The 27,519-nt window shown below is 42.1% G+C and overlaps 1 protein-coding gene across 1 annotated transcript; it reads right to left on the bottom strand.

Annotated features, from left to right (window-relative positions):
* Positions 1-7,982: 7,982 nt before the first annotated feature.
* Positions 7,983-27,519, bottom strand: LOC120947078 (uncharacterized protein C8orf76-like). Its single transcript, XM_040362056.1, has 6 exons — positions 27,254-27,519; positions 23,565-23,660; positions 22,776-22,919; positions 16,344-16,732; positions 13,329-13,461; positions 7,983-8,144 (listed from the first exon to the last, which is right to left on the bottom strand). Exons 1-6 carry the CDS (start codon positions 27,353-27,355, stop codon positions 7,986-7,988), a joined length of 1,023 nt encoding a protein of 340 aa, XP_040217990.1. The 5' UTR covers positions 27,356-27,519; the 3' UTR covers positions 7,983-7,985.

The following is a 27,519-nucleotide window of genomic DNA, read 5'->3' as shown; positions in this document are numbered from 1 at the left end:
TATACGATAAAAAAAAAAAACAGGCATTGTCCGAGTCATATATTCCCTAAGGGATGAGGAAGAAGCAGCCTCCTTGTATCTGAAGTGCAATATTAAGGCCGTTACACCCGATACGAAAATCGGAAGTAATATTTTGTCCGACTAACAATCTGCCAATTTTCGGATTGTTAGTATGGTGCTTTCGAGAGCTGATTCCCCTTTCTCGTTCGACAAAAGGCGATGTGCAGACTATACATTTTTTGTCATTTTTTGTCATACATGAACTTGCAAAAATTGCAAGACTACACCTGCTCAGAAATAAAAGAATACATACAAAACTATTCAAAACGTTACGTCACTTCTGAAGTTGTATTCTGTCGTCACTTTCGACACGAGACTAGCATGCAACAAAAAAAACAATGAGCGGTCATCTGAAAATCTGACCGTGTGTACGAGGCTTTAATCCTTGACCCCAGATAATGTGTAAGGATACAGTATTTACACAAAAGTAGAGGGACGCCTGCCTTTACACCCACATGAGCTTTAATGGCATTCCTGTCGTGGTCCGAAGGGTTCAATATTGAGTTGGCCCACCCTTTGCAGCTATAACAGCTTCAACTCTTCTGGGAAGACTGTCCACAAGGTTTAGAACCGTGTCTATGGGACCATTCTTCCAGAAGCACATTTGTAAGATCGGGCAGTGTTGGACGAGAAGGCCTGGCTTACAGTTTCTGCTCTAATGCATGCCAAAGGTGTTCTATCGGGTTGAGGTCAGGACTTTGTGAAGGCCAGTCAAGTTCCTCCACCCCAGACTCACTCATCCATATCATTATGGCTTTGTGCACTGGTGGGCAGTCATGCTGGAACAAGGAACCATCCCCAAACTGTTGGGAGCATGAAATTGTCCAAAATGCCTTGGTATGCTAACACCTTAAGATTTCCCTTTACTGGAACTAAGGGGCCAAGCCCAACCCCTGAAAAACAACCCCACACCATAATCCCCTCTCCACTAAATGATTTGGACCAGGGCACAAAGTAAATTCCATAAAGACATGGATGAGGAGTTTGGGGTGGAGGAACTTGACTGGCCTGCACAGAGTCTTGACCTCAACCCAATAGAACACCTTCGACATGAAATAGAGCAGAGACTGCAAGGCTACGGACTAAGACTGTGATCCCTAAAAAATTCATGTGCGTGTAAAGGCAGGTGTCCTAATACTTTTGACAATATAGTGTATATGTATCTCAATCAATAAATACAGTATATAAAATATCATTCCTCATTTAATGCATGATCTATAATAATCATACCCACCTATACCCTAATCTACAATGGCCCACAATAGGATTTCATGTTACATTTATTTTAAACTGTCATTACAAATACAGTACAATATGTGTTCTAGGACAATGAAATATGTTTTTTGTGTACATGGGTGACTAAATAACAATGACCTCATGTTTGCTGAAATGCAGTTTTACACAACTGAAATCTGCATTTTAAATGACAAATGAGCTTCTATTTTTTTATTTTAACTTTTGACCCCCTAGTTCAGGGATCTCCAAACTTTCTAAACAAAGTGCCAGTTTACTTTCGTTGAGACTTTAGGAGGGCCAGACAGTGGCCATTGGATGTAGAAAAGGTCCCGACGTCTGTGGGGAAAAAAAACAAGGCCCCATCATTGGTGTTGGTGGAAGGGATTGCACTCATTCTTAAATGCCATTGGAAGGAATTGTGTCCCATCATTGGTGTCATTGGAAGGAATTGTGTCCCATCATTGGTAACACTGGGTCCTATTGTTGGTGGTGTTGTGAGAAATTTTGCCCCATCATTGGTAGAAATGATCCCCCATCACTGGTGTCATTGTGTCCCATTGTTGATATCGTTGGGAAAATTGTTGCCCCATCATTGGTGTCTTTGGGAGGAATTGTGACCATTCATTGGTGTCAGTGGAGAGATTTATGGCCCTTCATTGTTGTCAGTGGGGGGAATTTTGACCCATTATTTGTATCAGTGGATGAAATAGTACCTCAAGGGCCAGATAAAAGCAAGCAAAGGGCCACATCTGGCCCCCGGGCCGCAGTTTAGAGACCACTGCCTTAGTTACTAGGCTATCAGTCTTGTCTTTGAAGTGTAAGCAAAGGCTAACAAAATAAAATAAATATTTTTTGCAATTCATCTCTGCAATACATGAACATTTCCCCACACATTACGCTCCGTCGGCTTGCAGTCTCTGCTCTAATTCATGCCAAAGGTGTTTAATCTGTTGTGGTCTAAGTAACACATGCATGCGGCAGCAAAGAAGATGGGATTTAACGGCCATACAATGCACATATGCATCCACGGGCGGCAAAGGTTTATGTGCAGAGAGCGCACTCACTGCGAGCTCCCAGTACAACTATTGAGCCATTAAAGACAGCCACCAGTCTTTAGTAATGATTCCGCCAGATCCCAATCAGTTGACCACTCTGTCAGCCAATCACAGTGTTCATGTGATTCGGCAGACCTTCCCATCCAGCAGGCGTTAAAGCCCAGTTAAAGGGAAGCAAAGGCTGGGCATGAAAGGGTTAAAGACTAAGCACAGCTCTTAAGGCTTTTGCACATGGGCAATGAGTCCTGTATAGCGTGAACAGCCATTTTTTCCCCAGTGTCTCCAAAACCACCCCCCCCAGGTGCTGCATGCAAGCAGCTTGTTGGTGTCTGTTAGGACACAGAGGCTGCACAACACTATGTCTGCATTCGGGGCCACTCACCCCCACCCACCTGTGTCTATGGAACTGATGCATCCTAACAGACGTCAACCGGCTGCCTGTATGCAGCACCTGGGATTAGAGATAGCAAAAAAAGACAAGGCCTTAAAAGGTAACTAGTGAAACCTACTTGAAAGAAGAACTTCATTAAAATAGTCGGGGACTACTTACTGACTAGAAACTTGTGACACAATGAACACTTTGGTTAGGCGCATACAATTGCAGTACAGCATATTAGAGTGCGGGGGTCAGGGGTATGTAATGTATAGCTCAGTACACAGCATACAGTGCTTGGGGATATGTAGCATATAGCCCTGGTTGATTTACTAAGACTGGAGAGTGCTAAATTTGGTGCAGCTGTGCATGGTAGCCAATCACCTTCTAACTTCAGCTTGTTCAATTAAGCTTTGGCAATAAAACCTGGAAGCGGATTGGTTTCTATCCAGAGCTGCACCAGATTTTTCTCTTTTCAGTTTTAGTAAATCAAAGCCATGGTGTAGGAGTCAGGGCTATGTAACGTACAGCCCTGTTTACAGAGTTCAATGGGCAGGAATCTATATCAAAGTCCAGTGTGCAGAGTTCAGAGGAAATGTACAACCCAGGGTATAGAACGCAGAGGTCAGGCTCATGCAATTTATAATGGGGCCTCCCCAGAGGCTATTGCCCCCTCCAGTCCAAAGAGAATGTGCAAGGCTGATGGGCCCTCTTGTGACTTTTTGTGTAATTTAAAGCCCAGTGTTAGAAGTGCAATGATCAGGATTGTGTAACATACAATGCAGCATACAGAGTTTGGTGAGGTCAAGAATATGAATACTGAACACTGCATTCTGTAGAGTGAGCTTTATGTTGCATACTCCTGAGCAACAAACAATGTACCCTGGTCTGTATGTTACATTCTGCTAGATTACTGTATGTTTCCCATATTTACAGCAGGCAGAAATATGGGAAACATACAGTAATCTAGCAGAATGTAACATACAGACCAGGGTACATTGTTTGTTGCTCAGGAGTATGCAACATAAAGCTCACTCTACAGAATGCAGTGTTCAGTATTATCTAATGTACAGATCACTGCACAATGTTCAGCTGTAGCAGTACGTAACTGTGAGCATCTCTACTTCCGGCTGCTGGCCTCGAAGTTACCTCCGGAAAAGATGGAAGCTGCACTCGAGATGTACATAGTTAGGTAAGCTGGAGGGATGGTGTGGGATGTCAGGAGGGCAAAGTTGTTCAGAAGAGGGGTGAGTGTGCAGGAGTGTGGTCAATACTGGTGCTGTGTGTCTGCAGCCAACATCGGTTATTGTCACTATACATCTCACTGCAGTAATGGCGTACAGAAATGGGGCCCATTCATAGCATCTGCCTTCGTACACTCTACACTCCTCAACATAATCCCTATCATACACTCCTCTCCTGAACATAATCCCTATCATTCACTCCGCACTCCTCTCCTGAACATAATCCCTGTCATCATACACTCCGCACTCCTCTTCTGAACATAATCCCTGTCATCATACACTCTGCACTCCTCTCCTGAACATAATCCCTATCATCATACACTCCGCACTCCTCTTCTGAACATAATCCCTGTCATCATACACTCTGCACTCCTCTCCTGAACATAATCCCTATCATCATACACTCTGCACTCCTCTCCTGAACATAATCCCTTTCACCATACACTCTGCACTCCTCTCCTGAACATAATCCCTATCACCATACACTCTGCACTCCTCAACATAATCCCTATCATATACTCACTCCGCCCTCCTCTCCTGAACATAATCCCTATCATACACTCCTCTTCTGAACATAATCCCTGTCATTATACACTCTGCACTCCTCTCCTGAACATAATCCCTGCCACCATACACTCCACACTCCTCTCCTGAACATAATCCCTGCCACCATACACTTTGCACTCCTCTCCTGAACATACCATCAACACTGTTGTCAGCTCTCCATGACACAAAGCTGCAGATGTACATGACCAGAGCAGACTAAGAAGAGGCAAGTACATTTACATACAGGTTAGTTAGAAGTAGGGAACATTTTTAAAATGGTTCTAAAATCAGAATACATTAACCACTTTAAGCTTTGGAAGATTTACACAACACCACCTCCTGCCACCCCTCGTGACCAGACCATTTTTTGCTTTTTGGCACCGCTTTACCGTAACTGACAATTCACACAAATAGAGCTTTCTTTTAGTGGCATTTGATGACCACTGTTTTTTTTTTTATCTTACGTGCTATAAATGAAAAAAGACAGATCATTTTGAAAAATAAACAATATATTTTTTATTTTTTGCTAAAAAATATCCAATGAAAGAGTTTTAAAAAATGTAGGCCAATATGTATTCTTTACATACAGGCACACAGACAGCAAAAAAAACATGAGACTTTCTAGTGGTTTTGCATGCTATGTAAAATGAAATAAAAATGGTATTGAGTGGATCTGGGCTTAAAAATGTATCTATAGCCTGGCTAAGGACATTTATTTGTAGATTTTTAACAAGTAGCAAATTAAAGGGGTAGTAGAGTCCGGTTTTTGAGCTATAACTACAGGTAAGCCTATAATGAGGCTAAGCCCCCTTTCACACTTATACGACTTGTCCCACGATTTTGGACTGCAAAATGGCATGACAAGTCACTCTCCATGATTTTCAATGACTTCCATTCATATTGGCACGACTTTAAGTCCCTGCACTACTTTGGTCCAACTTCCATGCGAGTTGATGTCCATAGACCTCAATGTTAAACCCTCAAGTAGCATGTAAATCGTACCTGAATAGTATAGACACGATTTCAGTACGACTTTGTAAGCACAAGCTGGTTTTTGACCCTTGTCCCACCCAATCCTTTCAGCATAGTAGCCCCTCCCAAGCACATTTTTCTAGCACACATTCACTTCCTGGTTATTCCCTCAGGAACAATGTGCTCCAAACAGCCCAAAAAAATTGATGTCCTTGTCTTCTCCTCCTCTTCTTCCTCGTGCACTGCTACTGCTGCAGCAGCAATGACAACTGCTGTGGCAATATATTGAGTAGCAAACATTTTCTGTCACAACACAACACACCAACCAGGAAGCAAACGGGAACTGGAAACAACTATGGCAGGAAAAGGAATTACCTCACACCATGTATGTTTTCATTAGTTAATGCCAAAGTTGTGGCAAAGTAGTACTGATTCAAGATCACGTGAAATAGCGGCAAAATTGCGACCAAATCGCACGACTTTGAAGTCGTACAAGTGTGAAAGGGGCCTTACTTGTAGGTACAGTAAATATCTCCTAAACATGCACTATTTAGGAGAAAAATTATATTTTAAAAAGGTACATCTGTTATAATGACATTATTCAGAAGGGGCCTTTGTTTGGTTTACTACTGCTTTAATCTTACAGGGGCAAGTTAGCCCTTACTGACCTCTGTGGCTGCAAGCACTGTGGAACTATTCATCTTCAAAGTTCACATGGAAGTGGTGAAGTTATCCAGTTGGCAGCTATGGCAGGAAAAGGAATTACCTCACACCATGTATGTTTTCATTAGTTAATGCCAAAGTTGTGGCAAAGTAGTACTGATTCAAGATCACGTGAAATAGCGGCAAAATTGCGACCAAATCGCACGACTTTGAAGTCGTACAAGTGTGAAAGGGGCCTTACTTGTAGGTACAGTAAATATCTCCTAAACATGCACTATTTAGGAGAAAAATTATATTTTAAAAAGGTACATCTGTTATAATGACATTATTCAGCAGGGGCCTTTGTTTGGTTTACTACTGCTTTAATCTTACAGGGGCAAGTTAGCCCTTACTGACCTCTGTGGCTGCAAGCACTGTGGAACTATTCATCTTCAAAGTTCACATGGAAGTGGTGAAGTTATCAAGTTGGCAGCTTAGCTCATCATGCTCTCTCCTTACACATAACTGGTGTACGTGAGCTCATGATGATGATGAGCTTAGTTGGCTTTAAAAAGGACTTCTGCCGTTAACAGAATTAATAGCTTCAGTTTCTGCAGCTACAGAGATCAGCGACAACTTCATTTAAAGCTCATTTGAAACTTGCCAATATATGGAAATATGTGAATGTCCATAGGTTGACTAAAATTACACTGACCAGAAACTAGCTGTACCCTTTTTTTTTAATTAACGTTCTCAAGACAAATGGGGCTGATTTACTAAAACTGGAGAGTGCAAAATCTGGTTCAGCTGTACATGGTAACCAATCAGCTTCTAAGGCTGGCTATACATTATACAATTTTCTTCAATAGATTTAATTTGGATTTACCAAAACCATATAATATGAAGGTCAAATCTAAGCACTTTCAATGTGTGTGTAATCAGGCAGGCCCTTGTACTACACAGTTGAAGGTAAATCTAAGGGAAATTGAATAAGAAAATTGTATGGTGTATGGCCAGCTTAAGACCCCTTTCACACCGAGGAGTTTTTCAGGCGGTACAGCGCTAAAAATAGCGCCTAAATACCACCTGAAAAACTCCTGCCCAGCCTTTCTTAATGTGAAAGCCCGAGGGCTTTCACACTGAGGCGATGCGCTGGCAGAGAGAAAAAAATCTCTTTGGAGCGGTGAGAGGAGCGGTATGTATACCGCACCTTCACCGCTCCTTCCCATTTAAAACAATGCAGAGGCGCATTGCGGGCGGTATTAACCCTTTATCGGCCGCTAGCGGGGGTTAATAACGCACCGCTAGTGGCCGAATCCCGCGGCAATTCCAACAGTATAGCGCCGCTATTTTTAGCGCCACTATACCGCCATCGCGGCTCCCACCCCAGTGTGAAAGGCACCTTAGTTTGTTCAATTAAGCTTTGACAAAACAATCTGTAAGCCAATTGGTTTCTATGCACAACTTCACCAGATTTTGTACTCTTCAGCTTTAGTAAATCAACCCCAATGTCATTAATCACTAGTGCCAATTGAATATATTAAATAGAAGCATCACTAACGATCTGGAGCTAATACAAATCCTAGCTCCAGATCTCCCAAAAAATATGGGGCATGATAGCACTATGTATTGGTATCTTTAATTTTTGTTTGCTTTAAATATGACTAGGCAAATCTTTTACCTTAGGAGAGCCTCACAAAGCAAAAAAACTCACAGTTCACTACAGGAAAGTAAAAATGCTGGGTGCAGGATTGACAAGAACTGGGTACTAAAGCTGATCTCAGAGAGCCGATTCCCAGAGCTACAGAGTCCTGTTTATGAGAACTTGTAATATGTGGAGAACAAATAAAAATGTTTTTAACCATGGACCAAAAGCAGCGTCTGGATTTTTTGAAACCACTTCTCTTTGAACTCGGTATCGGTTGGCATTGTGAAAGTATTCAGTGCCAGAGTATTTTTTGTATCAATCTGTCCCTCTTCTTGTATTCTTTCCGCTAAAAGATCTTCACCCATAACCTAAAAATAATAAAACAATACAAATCAGAAAGCAACAAAAGTTGAAATTTGCCCAGCTTTTATTTTGCCTTCCCTGCGCCCCCTCCCCTATCAACATGCTAAAAGACATTTCACAGCACAAAAAACTTCACAGCACTCTATCCCAGTACTCCTCATGTGCTCAAGACTCCTCAGCAAGCGCAAGCAGTGGTCTGGCTTTTGGCAAACAGTTGTACGGATATCAAAATTCCTCAATAGGTGAATGCCAGTCTGTAGAAACGGAAATCCTATGAATAAAAGGGGCAGGCCAGGACCATCAGGCTATAGGGCAGGGGTCTCCAAACTTTACAAACAAAGGGCCACTTTATTGCCCTTCAGACTTAAGGAGGGCCGGATTGGGGCCAGCAAGGGAAGAAAATGTCACGGGCCCGGCATCAGTGAGAACATATATGGCCTCAGGGTTGGTGGTCAATAGGAAGAGGAGTATTCCCCCTATTAGTAGGAGGAATAGTATCCCATCATTGGTATCAGTGGATAATACAGTGCCCCATTGTTGGTGTCAATGGGAGGAATAGTGCCTCATGTTAGTGGGAGGAATTGTGCCCCAAGGGCCAGATATAGGCTAGCAAAGGGCCACATCTGGCCCTTGGGCCGCAGTTTAGAGACCTCTGCTATAGGGGAAAGGGTTAGCTGATGCTGGATGTCCTCCAGCCAGGAAATAAGGTGGGCTTGCTGCTGCTTCTAATGAACACTATGAGAAGCTCACAGAACGCAGTGAAAGCAGACTAAGCATTGTCAGTACAGGAGATTAGCCTGCATCACTGCACAAAACTAAAAGGCTGTAAAGAAAAAAAATTGTGTACAAAAATAAAATTATGATTTGTTTATGACTTAAAAATACAAAGTATTTGTCAATTATAGGGCTTGCAGCTTTTTAAAACATCAGTGCAGTAATACTCTTGTTTTTTTTATGCGTTAGCTGAGCAGAGTCCCAGACTGCCCTTTCATTGCTAACAGGAACCCAATAGGAAAACAGGGAACTGAGCTGTGGATTGGATACACTATGGGGGTTATTTACGAAAGGCAAATCCACTTTGCACTACAAGTGCAAACTACAAGTGAAATTGCACTGAAAGCGCACTTGGAAGTGCAGTCCCTGTAGATCTGAGGGGGACATGCAAGGAAAATAAAAAACATTTTAGCTTGCACATGATTGGATAATAAAATCAGCAGAGCTTCCCCTCATTTCAGATCTACCTCTCAGATTTACAGCGACTGCACTTCCCAGTGCAATTTCAAGTGCACTTTGCACTTGTAGTGCAAAGTGGATTTGCCTTTCGTAAATAACCTCCAATGTTTGTAAACTAGGTTCTCTGTGTCACCTATTCCATTTGTATTCCAAATGAACCAGTATGCTAAATATGTACAGTATCTAACAAAAGTAAGTACACCCCTCACATTTTTGAAAATATTTTATTAAAAATTTAATGCGACAACACTGAAGAAGTTTCACATTGTAGCAAAGTGTATGTAAAGTGAGTGAGTGAGAAACTTGTATAGCGCTACACATGCGAACTGAATCGCCTCAATGCACTTGGTATCCATTTCCTACCTAATAGATGGGTTTTGAGTTTTTTTCTGAAGGCCAGATGATTCCCTTCCGATCGGATGCTGGTTGGTAAAGCGTTCCATAGTCGTGGTCCTTGGACTGCGAATCTTCGTTTTCCTTTGGACTTGTAACGGGCCTTGGGTATTTGGAGTAGATTTTAGTTGGTAGATCAGAGGACGTGATTGGGGTTGTGACATTTTAATTTTTCGCATAGATATTGGGGTGCACCATTTTGTACACATTTGTGCGTCAGGCAGAGTGCCTTGAACGTGATTCGATCTTTTACGGGGCAGCCAGTGAAGGGACCTAAGGGAAGGAGAGATTGATTCCCATGTTTTTTTTCTGTTACAAGTCGTGCCGCCGTGTTCTGGATGACTTGTAGACGAGCGATTTGGTATTTTGGGAGTCCGAGATAAAAAGCGTTTGCATAGTCAAATCTGGAGTTGATTATCGTTCCCACCACGACTGCTATGTCTTCTTTTGGGATAAAGGGAATGAGGGAAAGTAGTGAGTGTACAGCTTGTATAACAGTGTAAAAACAGCCATTAATGTCTAAACTGCTGGCAACAAAAGTGAGTTCACCACCAAGTGAAAATGTCCAAATTGAGCGCAATTAGCCATTTTCCCTCCCCAGTGTCATCTGACTCGTTAGTGTTACAAGATCTCAGGTGTGAATGGAGAGCAGGTGTGTTAAATTTGGTGTTATCGCTCTCACTCTCATACTGGTCACTGGAGGAGTACAAAGACAAGTGTGTCTTGTCTAAAGTCAAGCATGGTGGTGGGAATGTCATGGTCTGGGGCTGCAGGGGGGCTGCCGGCCCTGGGGAAAGCATGAATGCCAACATGTACTGCGACATACTGAAGCAGAGCATGATCCCCTCCCTTTGGAGACTGGGCTGCAGGGCAGTATTCCAACATGATAATGACCCTAAACACACCTCCAAGACAACCACTGCCTTGCTAAAGAAGCTGTGGGTAAAGGTGATGGACCAGTCAAGAAGGTCTCCAGACCTAAACCCTATTGAGCATCTGTTGGGCATCCTCAAACGTAAGGTGGAGGAGCGCAAGGTCTCCAACATCCACCAGCTCTGTAATGTCGTCATGGAGGAGAGGAAGAGGACTCCAGTGGCAACCTGTGAAGCTCTGGTGAACTCCGTGCCCAAGAGGGTTAAGGCAGTGCTGGAAAATAATGGTGACCACACAAAATATTGAAACTTTGAGCCCAATTTGGACATTTCCACTTTAGGGGTGTACTCACTTTTGTTGCCAGCTGTTTAGATATTAATGGCTGTGTGTTGAGTTATTTGGAGGGGGGACAGCAAATTTACACTGTTGTACAAGCTGTACACTCACTACTGTACATTGTAGCAAAGTGTGATTTCTTCAGTAAAAGAACACCGCTCTAGGCAGACATCCCATAATGCATCACACCTGCTAATGGACACCGGCGCTGGCTCTGCATGTAGGACTGAATCGAAAAAAAGACTGAAATGCCGCACTCTGTTGACACCTTTTTATTGAAGAGGGTTTAAAAATTATTTTGGTACAAAGACATCAAAAAGGCACAGGACCAATGAAAAGCTGACATGTTTCACACCACTATGGGGTGCTTAATCATAGCTATGTCTAAGCACCCCATAGTGGTGCTCACTTCAATAAAAAGGTGTACATGTAGTGCAGCCATCCAGTCTTTTCTTCGATTCATGTTATTTCTTCAGTGTTGTCACATGAAAATATATAATAAAATATTTACAAAAATGTGAGGGGTGTACTCACTTTTGTGAGATACTGTACATTGTATAAAGAGAATCAATATAAAATACCTTTCCACTGGTATTACACTCTGAATAGGTTACGCACCATATATCCCTCTGCTGACTATAGCTTCTGGAGTTGCAAGGAAAACCTTAGAACAACTCAACTTATCTATTCGTATTGCCATTTATCAAACCTTACTGGTAGCTGTCCATACGCTTATCCACCAGCTTTTTGACTGCTGCATCCCATTCTCACACCTAGAACATACCTATTAGGTTCATCTCCTCCTGATTTTTCTAAAACATCTAAACTACTGCTGATGTATATCCTTATTGAGGCCCTCAAATGGAAGCAAGTTAAACCTTTTCCTCTCAGACGGAGCTTCATACTAGGTTTTAGGATGTCAAAAGTATGAAACACCTTAAAGCAACTAGCAAATAAGGTTTGTGAACTGTGGCAGACTATGAAAACCCTCCTTAAACACTCTTAGGCAAGCCAATGAGGAATCGATTTTCTTTGCTTCCACCACCAGTGAAAGGAAAGAAAATCACATGATTCCCCCATCAACACAATCAGTGTTTATAGGGGAAATCTCCCACAGCACTATTGTATTCTTTCGGCTTGGGGGGGGGGGGGTAAGCGACTTGGGTACAACCAACCTGTCATATTTTTCTACATGCGATTATTGCCAGCTGCTAGCCATCATCATTGTACTCTGCCAGGTTCGTTGGCAGTAATCGCATGCAGAAAAACCCTGACAGGCTGGTTGCACCCAAGTCCATCAACTTGGATACAATCACCCTGCCAATAAAGGGATCGAAATTTGATCCAGGTATGACCAGCTTTAGCGGTCACCATCAGCCTATTTTTATGTCTGGATGGTGGACGGGGGAGGCTCAGGTCTGAGATAGCGCTTAGGGAACCTGGTTAAATCGCATCTCTTCCCTTTGCTTCTCCTACTCCCTTTCTTTTTCTACCCAAACTTTACTCTTCCCCCTCTCCCTTCTATATCTGATGTTTTACTTCTTCAGGTTCTATTGCAAAATAAATGTTGAATTATGTCAACCGCTTATATAATCTATATGCTTACTGCATGCATCTCCTCTAATATTATTACTACTGTAGACCACTTTACTGTACTGATAAACCTACATTTTTTATGCCCCCCCCCCCCCCTTCAAGATGCACTGTAGGATACTTGCCTTTTATTTTTGGCAATTACTGAAAATCTCCTTTTAGGTAATGTTAGCACCCAGTTGATACTTTGGGAGGAAAATACATTTTCACAAATAGGGGAGGCGGCTATCCATTTGCAAAAGAAAGGCATTTTAAAAGGTTTTACATTTTTTTTGTGATCAATTTATTATAAAGCATGCTGTAATAAAGGTTTAGATGGTTTTTTTTTCCCCACAAACCAGTGTCTGTTGCAGAATCTATTGCTGTTTTTTCCTTTTCTATATACTATGTAGCAATTGCTGTCCCACCCAGCACATTTGTATACAGTACTTTGTATATTTTTTGATTAGTCTGGAGGAGACTATGCAGACCTGGTTTCCTGCTGGCTGGTGGAGCTGGATGTTGGGGCCTGTTCAAAGTAGTCCTTTGTGGTAACTGCATTTTTCTTTTGAATGTTACCCCAACACAAGATATATAAAATAAAATAAAAAATAATAAAAAAGGTAGCCTACACGTGTGCATCACAACACACTAAAATGTGTGCATTGTGGTAAAGTGCCATGAGGTGTGAACAGCCCCCATAGGGAAATTTGTACAGTATTATGTAATCACCCACACAGGCCATCTAAGAGGGGGTAGGTAAACAGTACAAATTGACTCACATGTGTTATTAAACTTTGAGACTCTTCTGCTAAACCCATCTGATTTAACTGCTCCTCTATATAACTTTGAGTCTTTAGATTATGGTCCAACGCAAAGGAAGACTGCTGGGGCTGAATAAAATGCAGGAGAATTCTGAAAGAAACAAAAAAAGAAAACAAAAATAAGGACTAATCTAACATATAAAAGTCAGAACTGTGAGTGAATGAATTATAGTGTCAATGCAGCTGCAACCTTAAAAGGAAATATTTGGCCACAGCATACACTTTCACTTTATAACAGTTGTAATAATAACAACAACAACAACAACAACAACAGTTATTCTTGACTTTCCAGTATAAGCTTTCTTTCACGTTGTGACTTCTGCCTGTCTGCTGAGCATCACTTTCCACAACTTTCTGCATTTCCTACATATTTTGCAGCATCTTCTCTGCGGTTTACTTTGTTTCTATGGACTACATATCCCATGGTACATTGTGCCTGCAGGTGGTGATTTCTGTACCGACTCCACCTCCTGAAACTCCCCCTCTCAGCATCTCAGAGGGCAGGCTCTGTGAGGTCTGTGACCCAGCAGTGACTATTAACACGACATAGTGAATACATGTCACAGAGTTCAAGAAAGTAAATATGTTTGAATCTTCACAAAGTACGTTTACAAATCTCAAGATTGTTCAGCGTGATAGGTGCAGGCTAGAAATTGAAGAACAGCGTAGAAATTACTTTCTGATTTTACATTTTGGTCGCGGATATGCTGTTAGCTTATAAATACAACAAGCTGTCAGAATTTATAACCTGTAGCATTTAGAATGACCGCTCCCTTTAATAGTGTACGACAAATTAACCACTTCCTTACTGGGCACTTAAACCCCCTTTCTGCCCAGACCAATTTTCAGCTTTCAGCACTGACACATTTTGAATGACAATTGCGTGATCATACAACACTGTACACAAATGATATTTTTATCATTTTTTTCCCCCCACAAATAGAGCTTTCTTTTGGTGGTATTTGATCACCTCTGCGGTTTTTATTTTTTGCGCTATAAACAAACAAAAGACGGAACATTTTGAAAAAAAAAAAAACGTTGCTATAATGATATCCTAATTTTTTATTTTATTTTTTTAACTATTTTTTTTTTTTCAGTTTAAGCCGATATGCATTTATCTACATATTTTTGGTTAAAAATAAAAAAAAAAAAAAAAAAAAAAAAAAAATCGCAATAAGTGTATTGTGATTGGTTTGAGCAACAGTTATAGCGCCTACAAAATAGGGGATAGATTTATGAAATTTTTATTATTTTTTTTTACTACTTTTACTTTACTACTTTTTTGTAATGGCGGCGATCTGTGATTTTTGTCAGGCCTGCAATATTGCGGTGGACACATCGGACACTTTTGACACTATACGATTACTGTATAAATGTGACTGGCAGGGAAGGGGTTAACACTAGGGGCGATCAAGGGGTTAAATGTGTTCCCTGGGAGTGATTCTTACTGTGGGGGGAGGTGACCAATCTGTGTCCCTATGTACAAGGGACACAGATCGGTCTCCTCTCTCCCTGACAGGACGTGGAGCTCTGTGTTTACTCCACGTCTTGCCTCTGTAACTGCCGATCGCGAGTACCTGGCGGATATCGCGGCCAGGCATGTGCATCGGCACCATGTGACATGGCGGGCCCTCGGCGGCATTCGGGGGGAAATGTTAACAGAAAGAAGTCCAGGGACGTCCACCCGGCAGTTGAGAGCCGCGCTGTAGACGTCTTTCGTCTATAGCGTGGCTCTCAAGTGGTTAAAGGATCATTGTATCCAAAATAAACTTTGTTTTATGTAAAAGAGGAGCTCCAGTCATTTTTGTGTTTATTAAAAGTCAGCAGCTCCTGACTTTTAATAAATACACACCTGCCTGTCTTATGATCCAGCGCTCACCTGAGCCATCCCTTTTCCCTGGCACCGTCATCTCAACTGTGAGCACCCGGCAACTTTCACATCTGGGTGCCCAATGCACATGACCGAGTTGCACTGCGGCTTCCTGAATGGTCCGGCAGTCTTCTGGGACCTGTGACGTGTCCAAGACTGCAGGGTGGAAGGGGGGTGAGAACTTCCGTTCAGAGCGCCTAGGCGTTCCGCGCAGAAGTGGTACCTGTCAAATGTGGCAGGGGAGGAGTACTTAACGTGGAACTCCCCCTTTTGGGTGGAGCGCTGCTTTATCTTTTACATGAAATAAAAAGACATTTAAACAGTGTTAAAAAGCTTCACTAAGAAATACTTTGTAACATAGTTGTTACATTGTTTTTACTCTGTTCCATTCATGTGCAGATTAAGGAGAGTCTAAGGGCTCTTTCAAATGGGGCGGATCAGTGATGATCCGCCCCATGAACCTCCACTTGCTCAGTGGGGATCGCTCTGTTGATCCCCGCTGAGCCGGAGGATGACAGGGTGGTCCCCACACACTGTGCAGGGACTGCCCTGTCTTTTCTCTGCTCTCCTCTATGGGGGGGATCGGATGAACACGGATCGTCTGTCCGTGTTCACCCGATCCGATGACAAATGGAAAAAATAGGGTTTTCCTCCGTCTGCAGAATCGGAGGAATGCGGAACCAGGCGAATGCATGAAGGTATGTTGGTGTGAGGAATGGGTGTGCCCCCCAAGTATGTTTTTGTAGACTCTGACCAGGTCTCTTGGGCTGGAGCACCCCTCCCCCTCTTCATTACCTCACATTAGTGGCCACCAGTGTATAGGAAGAATCCCTTCAGTTCTCCCATATAGAGGAGTTTATCTCCCAAGGTTGAGACATTAGGTTCTTTCATTCTATTAACAGGTTAGGACCCACTAATTCGGGGTACTTTGTCGCAGTAAGTGGGCTTCGCACTATATGACCATACGTTTAGGGTGCCATTAGAAAATAATGGCACTGCAAGTGCGTCACACGTTTTGTTGCGATTATGGAAGCTCGCAATTCTGCCCACAATTCAAATATGCTCAGGAGCCTCAAACTGCAACATCAATATTTTCTACATACCTTGCTCTGATGAAGGATGCACATGACCAGATCCACAGCTGCGTGCTATTCCTGCAGCATTCTAATACTGAGGGACTTGTGTTAGTGTTACTACAATGTCTCTGTATCATGTTAGCAGTGTCCACTGTTCTAATGGAATTATCACAAAAATGTTCTCTCAATGAAGGCTCACTGAATTGAACTGATCCATTTCTACAGTGGGAGGAAGCAAATGACAGACTTCTGTATGATTCAGCCAGCGATATCCAGAAATAAGGATTGAATGAGTGCAAGGTGACCAACTGTTGCAAACAAGAAACCACTTCCTTCAAATTCCCCAGATGGTTGTGAATGGAGACCTGGAGATTCAATGCAACTGTCAAGTGATCCGTGTTGTTAACGCCTTTCATCTAAAAAATAAAAAATAAGACTATTTCAGAAATATAATACATTTACTTATTTTCTTTTAGATTGTAAGCTCTAACAAGCAGGACCCTCTAATTGCTTTTGTACTGAATTGTATTGCAACTATGCTGTCTACCTTTGTAAAGTGCTGCGCAAACTGCTGGTGCTATACATGTCCTTTATTTAATAACGATTTTCATATAGCATAACCCTATTGGAATTACAGGGGAAACAAGCTGTCTGATCAAAGACTACAGTTCTTCCCGTGATATTCCAAAGTATTCCTTCTGAGATATATAACTCTGAAAGTGCTGTATCTGCCCTTGGTCCTTGTCAGGGCTGGGCTCTTAGCGGCTCCCTTCTCTGTGCTCAGCTGCGGGATAATTGTCAGCAATCATTGATCCCTCAGTGGCTCACCTGGTTACCATTATCTGCTTGTCAGTCCTGCCTACAGCCAGGCCCCTTCTGGCTATTTAAACTGCCTTGTTAATTCCTTTGCAGCCTCTGTTGTGTTCCTGTGATAGAGTTTGCCCAGCCAACGTCCATTCTGGTTCCGATACTGTTCTTCTGCCTCCGACTACACCTATCTCTGGTTTTCCCGATTACTGGCCTGTCTGACTTCCTGCTTTGGTCACCGATCGCTGGCTTATGTTTTGACCAAGTTTACTGATCTGTACCATTATATTAACCACTTGCTTACTGGGCACATAAACCCCCTTCGTTCCCAGGCGAAATTTCAGCTTCCGGCACTGCGTCGCTTTAACTGACATTTGCACGGTCGTGCGACGTGGCTCCCAAACAAAATTGACGTCCTTTTTTCCCCACAAATAGAGCTTTATTTTGGTGGTATTTGATCACCTCTGCGGTTTTTATTTTTTGCGCTATAAACAAAAAAAAGAGCGACAATTTAAAAAAAAAATATATATTTTTTACTTGTTGCTATAATAAATATCCCAATTTTTTTTAAAAAAAAACAATCTTTTTTCTCAGTTAAGGCCGATACGTATTTTGACGTATTTTTGTAAAAAAAAAAAAAAAAAAAAAAAAGAAATCGCAATAAGCGACTGGTTTGCGCAAAAGTTATAGCACCTACAAAATGGGGAACAGAATTATGATTTTTTTTTTTACTAGTAATGGCGGCGATCTGCGATTTTTATTGGGACTGCGATATTGCGGTGGATTTATCGGACACTTTCGACACAAATTTGGGACCATTCACATTTATACAGCGATCAGTGCTATAAAAATGCACTAATTACTGTAAAAAATGTCACTGGCAGGGAAGGGGTTAACACTAGGGGGTGAGGAAGGGGTTAAATGTGTAGCCTGGGTGTGTTCTAACTGTGTGGGGGAGGGGGGTGACTGATGCTGTGTCCCTATGTACAAAGGACACAGATCGGTCTCCTCTCCTCTGACAGCACGTGGAGCTCTGTGTTTACACACAGAGCTCCACGTCCCTGCTGTCACCTGCTATATCACTGCCGATCGCGTGTACCCAGCAGACATCGCGGCCGCCAGGTACACGCATCGGCTCCCCAGCGATGCGCCGGGACAGTGTTTACCCGCTGCGCGCCCCCCAGAGGCGCGCGCGGGTAATGCTTTTAAAAAGACGTCCAAAGACGTCCAGTTGGCACCTGAGAGCCGCGCTGTTGACATCTTTTGTCAATAGCGCGGGTCTCAAGTGGTTAAAAAGGTGTGATTTTTACTACATTTCTGTCTCAGTCTGATTCATGGTTCCTGACAGTAGGCGAAGGCCATGAATTCAGAGGATGCCGGCAACCCACCTAGTGGTAATATTGTTTTCAGATTGAATGAGCAGGATCACCGCCTTGATCAGTTTGCCATAGCGTTACAGACACTCCCGATTAGCACTGCTCACCTGAATCTTCCCACTGTGGCTGTTCCGGTACTACCTGTGTTGCAGGCCATCTCTGTTGCTACTCCTGTCTGTGCAGGCACCCGCCTCAAATATTACCTCTGTAAGGAGGTATGTCTGGTTCCACTCCGCTTCCCCAGCGATTTGGGGGCGATCCAGTTCAATGCAGAGGGTTTCTCAACCAGGTTGGGATATACTTTGAGATGCTGCACCAGGCATTCCCCACGGACAGAAGCAAAGCTTTCTGATAGAGCCTTGGCCTGGGCACACACTCTATTGGAGATGCAAAAAAAAAAAAACCTTGTCCTGAGTTTGTGGCATCCTATATAAAGGGTATTTGACGTTCCTGCTTGCTCCACTTTTGCTGCCAAGAGCCTCAAGTCCATCAGGAGTATGGAGAACTGTTGCTGATTACGCCACTGAATTTCATACTCTGGCAAGAGGTTGCTTGGAACAATGAGGCCCTTTTTTCCGGAGTTCATCAACAATGTCCTCCGAGATATGTTGTAGCAATGTGTGGTGGTTTATCGTGACAATAAACTCATGTATTCAAAATCCATAGTGAGCCACCACACAGATGTCTACTGTGTGCTACAGAGGTTGAGAGACAATAACCTGTATTGTAAGTTGGAAAAGTGCGAGTTCCATCATGAACAGGTCACATTTCTGGGCTGTCATTCCTACTGATGGTTTTTCAATTGATCCAGAGAAACCATCTGCAGTTCTATAGTGGCCTTGACCCGTAGGTCTACGTACGCTACAACATTTTCTTATCTCCTGCAGAATGCAATTAGAGATTGGGGACAGAGACTTGTTAGCCATTACTTAACTCCTAAGGAATGGAGGCATCTCTTTTGAGGGTACCACTGTGCCAGTCCTCATTTTGACTGGTACTAATGGTGGCATGAGTGCCAATTAGGCTCTATGCTGGAATGTTTGAGCTATATCTATGTACATGCCGTTTTAAAATTTTTCAATGAAAGATATTATATTTTAAACAAATTGTTATGGGTGTGCCTATAAAGTCTATTTTCTTTCTATACTAATCTATTTCCACTCTCAGACAAAAGTTTCATCCAGTTTACTGTTGCCATCTACCACAAACTAAAAAAAGCATAGTGTATACAAAACAACCATTTCTCTCTTTGTATGTTCAACCAGCGGGGTTGTGAACATACAAAGACAAAAACTTCAGCAAGTAAATGACTGTCAATTAATAGCCAAGCATACTATTCATGTTTTTGTATCTAATATTATCCTGTCTCATGCTGGGAGCTGAAGGAAAAATGCAGTACTTTCTGGGATAGAGGCCAGAATGACCCAAAGACTAAATATAATTCTTTTGAGGCTACACTAGGTGAAAAGGTATCCATTCACAAGTAGTCATAACAAAATCTTAGTATTATTGTAAATATATAGACCAGCAAACTAGTTTCCTCTTACTATAAGACTCTACTACACTCCACGACCGCTAGGCTTACCACCATTGAACAGAGATGGCGCACAGACATACCTGAGCTGACGGAGGAGATCTGGGGTGAAATTCTTCAGCTCCAGGTGCCCTCCGTCATCTCCTCAAGGGATAAGGTGATCCAGACCAAACTGCCGTATAGATCGTATTTTACACCATATTTGTTATATAGACTGAAGAGATTATCCACTCCTGTGTGCACTCAATGTGGAATGGCCGATGGCACGTTCTTTCATCTGATGTGGGAATGTGCTCCGATCAGGAAGTTTTGGTCAGATGTTACAGCCTTCATCAGCTCTGTAGCTGAGATATCAAACATTTGTAATCCTCTTAGATGTCTGCCCGGATATGTTGATGATGAAGCATTGTCCAAAAATGTGCAATCCTTTATACACATTAGTGATGTTTTACGCAAAAAAAACGATAACCATGCACTGGAAATCCCAATCCACACCGACTATAAATTTCTGGCTTACCATTGTCAACCAAGCAATACCACTATATAAGTTAACATACGAAGCTAGAGGATGTCCAAAGACGTTCTCCAAAATATGGAACTCCTGGGTTACCTCAGATAGTACCATACCACCTGCCCCCTAGGGCACAACTCGTAATAGGGATATTATGGTCCGATTACTGACAGTGCCTACGCCCTGACTAGTGTAAACTATGCTGTGCGCTGATGTTTTCTGTGTACCATTTCCCACTATTCACCTGTATACCCGATTAACGTATTGCACCATGTTTGCAGCGATGTTCGCTATGACTATACGCCTGTGTAACTATTACGTGTTATGTTTATAAAAAAAGTTAACTATATATATATATATATATATATATATATATATATATATATATATATATATATATATATATATATATATATATATATATATATATATATATATATATGTATATATATATATATATATAAATAAAAGCCCCTAAAACAGGCAGATTGTCATGTTTAAAAATGCCCATACACGTCACAGAGATATAGGTCATTGGTATGCAACAAACCGGGCAGCCCTTTTCACACTCCCATTCAGGCAGTATTCCGGAAGGGACACAGAGGTTGCAAGTCATCCCACTTTAATGCGGACATGCTGTTGCACCACCAAAGAGTATGGGATATAGTCCTTTTCAGTACTCAAGGAAGAATTTTTCATTTCCACCAGACTTACTGTTTCGGTATCTGCAGCTTAGGCATGCGTCAAAACACAGTTGGCCTCTATTACTGTTGATCTAAATACTCCACCGATGCTTAATACTATCTTCAGAGCGGAATCAACCAAGCTTATATCCAATATATACTACACTATCTGACTGCGTAGGATAAATAAGGTATCCCAGACAGCTAAGGTAATGTGGGACCTATTGAAGATACAGATTGGGGTGAAATCCTGGAGGGGGCCAAGACTGTATCCCCCAAAACTATCGGATAGATTGACATAATTATATATTCTTCCCCCCCTGAGACTGGCGAAGTTTCAATCTACAAGAAGCCCCTTGTGCCCCATGTGTGCTTTGACTGCAGGCACATTTTACCATCCAATATGGCACTGCCCTGACAGGTTTACTGGCTGCAAGTGACAATTTCTTCATAACATGGGGTCTCCGGTGGGCATGGACCTGAAGTTATGTCTTCCGGGTCTATTGCCAGACATCGAGGTAGATAAATAAATACCAGGCTATCTTTATATATGAGGCGCTGTTTCTGGCTAGGAAAGTAGTGGCCAAGGCCTGGATGCAGGCGGTAGCCCCATCATTGAGGGACTGGAAGAAATAAAATACTACCCTTCCGTATAGGAAAATGATTTTCATCCATAGGGGGCGACTACAGAAGTTTTCCAGTGTTTGGGATAGGTGGCTGGAGGACGGTGAAACCTGTACTGTATGATCCAAATTTTGTTAAGGTGTGAATGTAGAGAGAAGAAGTCCCATTCAAGAAAGTATGACAGAACTGTTTATTTTTGATTCCCATTTAGTTGTGTTTTTTTTCTCCTTTTCTTTTTTTATCACCAATGTTCCTGGTGTGCCTAATAGAACATGGACTTGTACGGGATATACTGTTGGACTAACTTAAGACGTAAAGCTGTACTTTTTTTTTAAATACTTGGACACTGTTTGTTCATTGAACTGTATGTACGTATGCCTTGATTGCAACTCAATAAACTTGTTTTTTCTGGTCAAAAAAAAAAATGCCCATACACAGAAATTCGTTCAACAAAAGTTGATTTTTCAATTGACTTTGAGCGACTGGGAAAACTGTTGAGCACCTGTATCCAGTCAGATGTAGTCACTATTCAGGTATTTTGACAGCCGCGGGTGACTGCTTTCACAGTACAATTTTCAGCACTGCAGATTTGTCCATCCATGCCGTTTAGCAAGAATTGGGGAATCAAGGTACTCCAAACGAGTATGGCCAACTTTAGCAGATTTCTAATAAAATTATGCAATGGATACTTATTTTTCCTCTCTTTTAGTGTTTATACAATTCTCATCATAACTCTCAAATGTTCATGCTCACTACAACCAAATGAAAATGCTATTAAGTTTTACATTCTGAAAAGATTACAAGATCTGCATGATCTATAATGACTTCATACTAAATAATGCCTACTGAGCATTTGATTAAAAAAACTAAAAATTATTTAAACACATATATTTAGATAAATAAATGTATTGGTAGATATTTTACCAGAGCTTGTGCAGTCTCTAGGGCTTCTGGAAATCTCCCCATGTGGATTAAGCAGCGTGCCTGGCTTTCCTGCACATCCCTTCTCATTCCATTATTGGTAGCCGGTAGAAGCTCATAGCAGCTGCTGTACTCATCAAATGCTTTCTGAAACAGAAGTTTATATTACAGAACAATACAAGCAAATTAGATGGTTTAAAAAAAAGTAAACAGGATACCCCTATGCTTCGAAAATTGTCAACTTACAGCATTTATAAAAATAGAGCTCGCTCTCTCTCTCTCTCTCTCTCTCTCTCTCTCTCTCTCTCTCTATCCATCTATATCATATTTTACTTAAAAATCTTTATATATCCTCTATATAAAGTAAAAAAAAAAAACACAAGAACAAAAAAATAAAAATAAAATAAAATATTGGGACTATTTTGGGACTAGAAAAAAAAAAAAAAAAAGAACACATTCTCTGCTCCATAAATAAATGCCATCGTTTACTTGGCAAAATCTTCTTTGTCAATTACATTATTTTTACAGACTTCATAGTGGTTGGGATGTACAACTGCACTGCCAAATTAGAAAATCTAGCGGGAAATCAGAAAAAATAATGTTAACGCTACTGAAAGACAGCATCAAATACCAAATTTTTATTTTGCCTATAGCTATGCTTTACGCGGTTTGCCATGCCAAGTCAAAATTCATATATAAAAATTTTAAGCATCTGCTGTTAAAATAATACATGATTAAAGTACTGAAATATTTAATTCAAATATTTATATTGATTGAGTTTTGGAAACCAACCAGAAAGTTTTTCTGCCTGTATGACCAGTCTGCCCGGAATTTCAGCACTGTTTGCTCATCAGTGGGGTCATCACATTTCACGTCTTCAGTGAACCACTGTAAAAAATTAATAAACCATGTTATCATTTGTACCCACCTTGCTGCAGTGTCACCACAAGCATTTATAACTGTCTAGGATTGGAGACATGCACACTTTAAAGCAAACCATTCTGGGAATAATCAACAGATTTGCTTTTATAATTTTTTTTTACTAAAAGCCTGCAACGCATTGCTCTCATAAACAGCAGATTGTGGGTGCAATGCAGCACACATGCAGACTGTCCGTGTAAGCGGTCGGCTCGTACCTCATACGGGCAGGCAGTTACACACTGACAGGAAGAAACAATAAACTACCTAGAGCGCTCAACAGTGCCCTGGTTGTTCATTGAGAACTACATGCAGACAGACGTAAAGGTACTTGTAGTTCATTCATTCACAGAACTCTGTGAAAAAAAAAAAATGATGCAGCAGAGTGGGCAGAGCCCCACACGTCCACTTTTTTAATTTTTATTTTTTTATTGTGACAGCGAGTTTGGGCAGAAGATCCCAGCTCACTGCCACTACAGGTGGCAGGTCAGGGAAAGGCTGCAGCAGTGGGAACATGTTACAACAAAAACAGGGGGTACATGTAATATGTTACCAAAGGTGAACTTATTCTTTACCCTTGTTTCACACCGATGCGATGCAGGAAAAGATTTGCTGCATTTCCCCATGTTGCACTGCATAGCAATCGCACGTCGTCCATGTGATCTGCTGCGGGTGTCAATGTTAGATTAACGACACCCTAAACAGATCTCAAAATGCAGTGCGACTGCTAGAATCACATTGCATGGGTGTGAAAAGGGTCCTACATCATTTTGGTGCTGTTGCGATTTGAGCCAAAGTGGCTCAAATCGCACCGCATAGACACTGCATGAGGTGTGCACAGGAATGCGGTGTGAATCTAGTGCGAATCACATGCAGTGTTCTGCAAGCACAAGCACAGTAAGAGCTGTGAAAATGTGGAACAGACTCCCTCCAGAGGTGGTTCTGGCCAGCTCAGTAAATTGCTTTAAGAGAGGCCTGGATACTTTCCTAAATGTACATAAAATAACTGAGTACTAAGATTTGTAGGTAAAGTTGATCCAGGGTAAATCCGATTGCCTCTCTGGGGATCAGGAAGGAATTTTTTCCCCTGCTGTAGCAAATTGGATCATGCTCTGCTGGGGTTTTTTGCCTTCCTCTGGATCAACTGTGGGTATGGAATTGGGTGTATAGGATTGTACTGTGTTTTTTCTTTTGTTTTTTTTATTTTTTGTGGTTGAACTGGATGGACTTGTGTCTTTTTTCAACCTGACTAACTATGTAACTATGTGAACGCAGACAAAATGATAATGGTAAACGGGACAAATAGAAACGCTAAATCTACCGAACAGGGACACAGACAGCAATAAAAACCTGACAGGTGTTTGAATACCTCTGCATTCAAAAACAAAATAAAAAATTGATTGCCTTTAGGTATACTTTAACTCCTGCAGAGTGGGTACAGCCCCACTATAGGGGAGGACTTTACATCTTTTCAGGGGACATACTAAAAGGAATGACAGACAGGAATGCCCATAGAGGATAATGGAAACAAAATATTTCAATCAGTGACAGAGGGGATTATTTACTAAAGGCAAATCCACTTTGCACAGTCGCTGTATATCCGAGGGGGACATGCAAGGAAAAAAAACACAACAACAGCATTTTAGCTTGCACGATTGGATAATAAAATCAACAGAGCTTCCCCTCAGATTTACAGAGACTGCACTTTCAGTGCAATTTCAAGTGCACTTGTAGTTTGAACTTGTAGTGCAAAGTGGATTTGCCTTTAGTAAATAATCCCCTCTGTCACTAACTGAAATATTTTGTTTCCATTATTCTCTATGGAAATAAACCCCAGAATCTTTAGACATATCAAATAAATCTTTTGCAAACCTACTTTTAAATATCTGTGACAATGTTTAATATTGAGATTATTATTGTTTTCTATGGCATGACAAAAGGTGAACGACAGAAGGGAATGCCCATAGAGTATAATGGTAAGCAAAATATAAACTCATTTGCAGGCAAATCTGAGAGACAATGGCCCAGATTTACAAAGGAGATACGCCGTCGTATCTCTGTTTCTATCTATGCGACTGATTCATAGAATCAGTTACGCATAGATATCCATAAGATCCGACAGGTGTAATTGTTTTACACTGTCGGATCTTAGGATGCAGTACCGCGGCCGCCTCTGGGGGGAGTTTGCGTCGTAAACCAGCGTCGGGTATGCAAATTAGGAGTTACGGCGATCCACGACGGATTTTCGCGTTCGCTACGTCGCCACTAGTCTAGTTTCCCGTCGCAAAGTTAGTCGTCGTTTTGGGTGCCCTAACTTTAGTCAGCAAACGTATTGCTGTCTAAAGTATGGCCGTCGTTCCCGCGTCGAAATTTAAAAATGAACGTCGTTCGCGAATACGGAATTATGCTACACGTGTTGCCGTTCGAAAAAATTACGTCACTGCGCGCAAAGCATGACAGGAATTGCGAAACGGAGCATGCGCAGTAGGTCCGGCGAGGGAGCGCGCCTAATTTAAATGGCACACGCCCATTTGAATTGGCCCGCCTTGCGCTGGACGTATTTACGATACACCGCCGCAAGTTTCCAGGTAAGTGCTTTGTGGATCGGGCACTAAAACTGGAAACTGGCGGCGGTGTATCGTAAACGGGTTACGTTACACGGCCACAAATGTATGTGAATCTGGCCCATAGTGTTTTAGCCTTTCCCGCAGGTGTTACTCAAGTAGAGTAGCAAATAGTAAGATTGGGATTATAGCCGTTTTCTATCAACCTTCACCCCCAAAATCTTAAAATACTTATTTTCTTTTACCCTGCCGCCATTCTCATCCACAGTGAAACGTTGTGTACCCCATTCCAGCACCATCCTATCCAGAGACATCAGTTTACAGACAGCAGCAAGAGGAGGAAAACACAACTGGTGGCATGACATTAGGGGCCAGAGCCCAATGGCATCAGAAATGTGTCCCTGCTGAACTGGCCAAACATTGATCCTTCTATGGCCAGTTTTAGCGACTTCTTCCCTCCGGGGTCCCTTTTGCTCTTAGTTTGTTGTGGGGTGATGGTGACATAAAGTACATGCCCAGCGAGTTCAGCATTGTCCAGCTGTGATCTGCTGCCCCATGCTGGACTCACTGGGCATGTACTTTATGTCACCATCACCCCACAACAAACTTAGAGCAAAAGGGACCCAGAGGGAAGAAGTCGCTAAAACTGGCCATAGAAGGATCAATGTTTGGCCAGTTCAGCAGGGACACATTTCTGATGTCATATTCCTTGTGTGTAGAGACAGCAATCATACATACAAATTATATATATATAATGCATGTTAATAAGTATAATACACAAATATAAATGTTGGTGATGGGTGGAGGAGGGGGTGAGAACTGTGAGTGTATTGTAGATGAATCGAACCATGCGCAGTGAGGTCCTCATAGAGAGGTGTAGAAGAATGGAAGGTAGGACACGTATGGGGAGAGGAGGAGGAATGTGTGGTGAGATGTCTGACCTGAGGTGTAGAAGAATGGGAGGTAGGACACATATGGGGAGAGGAGAAGATGTCTGACCTGAGGCTCACACTGCTTGGCTGTATAGGACACCTCTCTCCCCGCACTCCGGTCCCTACTCTCTGAGAACACCGAGTCCTCGAAACAGAAGGCAAACTCCATGTTTCCTACGAACTACAATACAGTGAGCACCGCTCTGTCCAACATTCCACAGATTCCGACCGGAAACCAATTCACGCACAGCCGTTCCCACACACAAATCATACACACGCTTTCGTTTCCGAGCTCATTCTGCGCATGCATCAGTGCTGGAACGCTGTTGACAG

This window comes from Rana temporaria, chromosome 8 (genome assembly GCF_905171775.1).
Source record: "Rana temporaria chromosome 8, aRanTem1.1, whole genome shotgun sequence".
NCBI classification, from domain to species: Eukaryota; Metazoa; Chordata; class Amphibia; order Anura; family Ranidae; genus Rana; species Rana temporaria.
The sequence above is the reverse complement of the archived record's forward strand: the minus strand, read 5'-3'. Positions and strand labels throughout refer to the sequence as shown.

Coding starts and splice junctions, on each gene's coding strand:
- LOC120947078 (XM_040362056.1), bottom strand. CDS start 27,355: ATGGAGTTTGCCTTCTGTTTCGAGGACTCGGTGTTCTCAGAGAGTAGG. Junction 22,920..23,564: donor ACAGGCAGAAAAACTTTCTG/GTTGGTTTCCAA, acceptor CTTCTGTTTCAG/AAAGCATTTGATGAGTACAG. Junction 8,145..13,328: donor CTCAAAGTTTAATAACACAT/GTGAGTCAATTT, acceptor TATTATTTTTAG/GTTATGGGTGAAGATCTTTT.